Here is a 2,542-nt window from a genome sequence, read left to right on the forward strand (position 1 = left end):
CCATAAAAAGAAATGGACTGATGAACATGGATGAACCTTGAAAATATACTAAGTAAAGTAAGCCAGACAAAATGTTACAGTATGATTCTGTTTATGTGAAATACCCAGTATAAGCAAATCCATAAAGACAAAGCAGGTTAGTGGTTACCAGGGGATTTGGGGAGGAGCAATGGGGGGTGTCTGCTTAGTGGGTACAGGGTTTCCATTTGGAGCACCCAAAAGTTCTGGTAGTACAATACTGTGAAAGTGCCTAATTCCCCTGAATGTTCATTTAAAAATAAATTTTACATTGTGTATGTATTTTACAATTTAAAAAAGGAATCTCAACTAACCTTGAGGTTCTGTATATGCCCAATGGAAATACTGTGAAGAATAAAATCAGACATAATTGTACTTAGATGAAGAACAACTTTATTAACAAAATTTTAAGTATACAATCCACTTATATTTGTAGTTCATGTTTGCTACAACTTCGTCTTGTCAATCAAAAATAAATTTTTCTACCACGTAAAACCTAGCCTTCCCTTAGACTTTTGAAAACTATATTTTGATCCCTGAGAGTTATAAAAAGGGAGCTGGACTCCAGTAATGTCATTTGCCTGATAGCTGGGTCTCAGTCCACCTCTGTCCACAAAAACTGGCCCACAGCCACCTCCAGGTCCTTCCTGTACAGCTTTTACAAGAGGATAAATATATTTATTTGTTGTTTCGGACTCAAGCTCAATTACTTCTCTGGCGTAATCCTGAAATTCTTTCTCCTTTTCAACTGCAAGAGCTTCGGTAAGTCTGCAATAATCTAATTCTGCTTGTTTTGCTTCCTTTGCATTAACCTTATTTTTGGCCTGTTTGGGAAAGAAAGGAAATACAATTTAATACTGGTTAAGAACATCAACTTTTAAAATATTTGAAGTATTTTAGTAGTATTTGAAGATGTAGCTATAATTTTCTAAACTGACATTTTACAAGTTCCAATTTCACAACTACATACTGTCATTTATTTAAGAAACTCTCCAATGCTTCTCAGAACAGTATGCTCAAAAGTAGTGGCTCAGTGAAACTTACCTTTATCAATGGCCTTATGTGATACATGCTTAAAGAAATAATAGCAAAATAGTGAAAAGCATTAAATTTATGTACGTAAAAGTCAGGTAACTGAGTTTACAATCCTGTTTCAACCATTTATAAGATGTGAACTTTGGCAGTTTAGAAGGCACACCATTGTCCTGCCCATCCACTATTCTGAAAGACAACACTTGCTCCACTCCAGTCCTGAGTCAGCCCAATATACCATGTGCCCCAGCTACATAAGATTAAGTCAGCTGTAAATATCTGAACTAAATTAAACCAATTACATTCTGTTGCCCAAAAATTTAAACTTGGAACAATGAGTGACATTAATGTAGGTTGATCAGAAACAGAATGGAATAAGTACTCCAGGCAATCTGCCAAAACCCAATTTATCTATTTTATAAAAATTTTTGTCTTTGAACTGTTTAATTTCCATTGGATGTGATGATTTTTATGGCTTTTCAGTGAAGTTCTGGCTGGAAGCTTTTCACTGTGTGGTCTCTATGGCATCGTAAAATGCTGAGTTTGTCAAAGTAAGTTTGTCTACTTAGGAATATAGTTTAATATTCATAAAAATATTTTTCAAACTCCAAAACTTTGGCATAAAACAGTGGCCCAAACCTCATATCTACCATAAATTGAAATTTTTGAGGGAATAGAGCAACCATATGAATGTGAAGTATCAAATTTTTTATTACTGAACTGGGCGTGGTAGCTCATGCCTATAATCCAGCAACTCAGGAGGCTGAGTGAGGCAAGAGGATCATTTGAGGACAGGAGTTCACCTCCAGGCTGGAGAACATAGTGAGACCCCATGTCTACAAAAAATTTAAAAATTAGCCAGGTATGGTGGTGCATTCCTGTAGTCCCAAAGGCTCAGGTGGGAGGATTTCCTGAGCCCAGGAGTTGGAGGTTACAATAAACTATGATTATGCCAATGTACTTAAGCCAGGACAACAGAGTGAGATCCTGCCTCTTAAAAAAAAAAAAATGAAAATCATATACTCTGAAAGTATTAATTCATATTACAATTCTACAGCCTATATTTTGACAAATCCTGCCAGGCAATACGGTGGAGGGTGTAGTCAGCTAAGGTCATGCCACCGTACTACAGCCTGGATGACAGAGCAAGACCTGTCCCTTAAAAAAAAAAATTACCACTTGAGTGCTAAAAATACAATTAAAAATTGAGACTTATGTGCTATTTGTGGAACTGATAGAATACCAGAGTTTGAAAGGCTAAAATCTATCTTAGCAAAGGTAAAATGCTAAAATGTGGGATCTTAACAAGGAGCAACTGAGGTATGTTAGTTTAGTAACTAGAAAGATACTGAGGGAACACAGAACCATTTGAAGCACAGAAAGGAAGTGACATGGAAGGAAAGAATTATTATAATGGATTGATCATATGATTGGTGCCTCAAATTTGATAAGCATTAAGCATAAATACAAATTTATTAAAAAATAATTAGAT

General features: G+C 35.6%; 1 protein-coding gene across 1 annotated transcript in view; it reads right to left on the reverse strand.

Annotated features, from left to right (window-relative positions):
• Window positions 1-390: 390 nt before the first annotated feature.
• Window positions 391-2,542, reverse strand: part of CCDC173 (coiled-coil domain containing 173) — a 65,994-nt gene continuing 63,842 nt past the window's right edge. Inside the window, exon 7 of the mRNA XM_012650679.1 lies at window positions 391-842. Coding sequence (XP_012506133.1) covers window positions 501-842 — 342 coding nt within the window. The 3' untranslated portion in view covers window positions 391-500. The remainder of the gene's footprint in view (window positions 843-2,542) is intronic.

The sequence above is a fragment of the Propithecus coquereli genome, unplaced genomic scaffold, assembly GCF_000956105.1.
Source record: "Propithecus coquereli isolate 6110/MARCELLA unplaced genomic scaffold, Pcoq_1.0 Scaffold34, whole genome shotgun sequence".
In the NCBI taxonomy this organism is placed as follows: domain Eukaryota; kingdom Metazoa; phylum Chordata; class Mammalia; order Primates; family Indriidae; genus Propithecus; species Propithecus coquereli.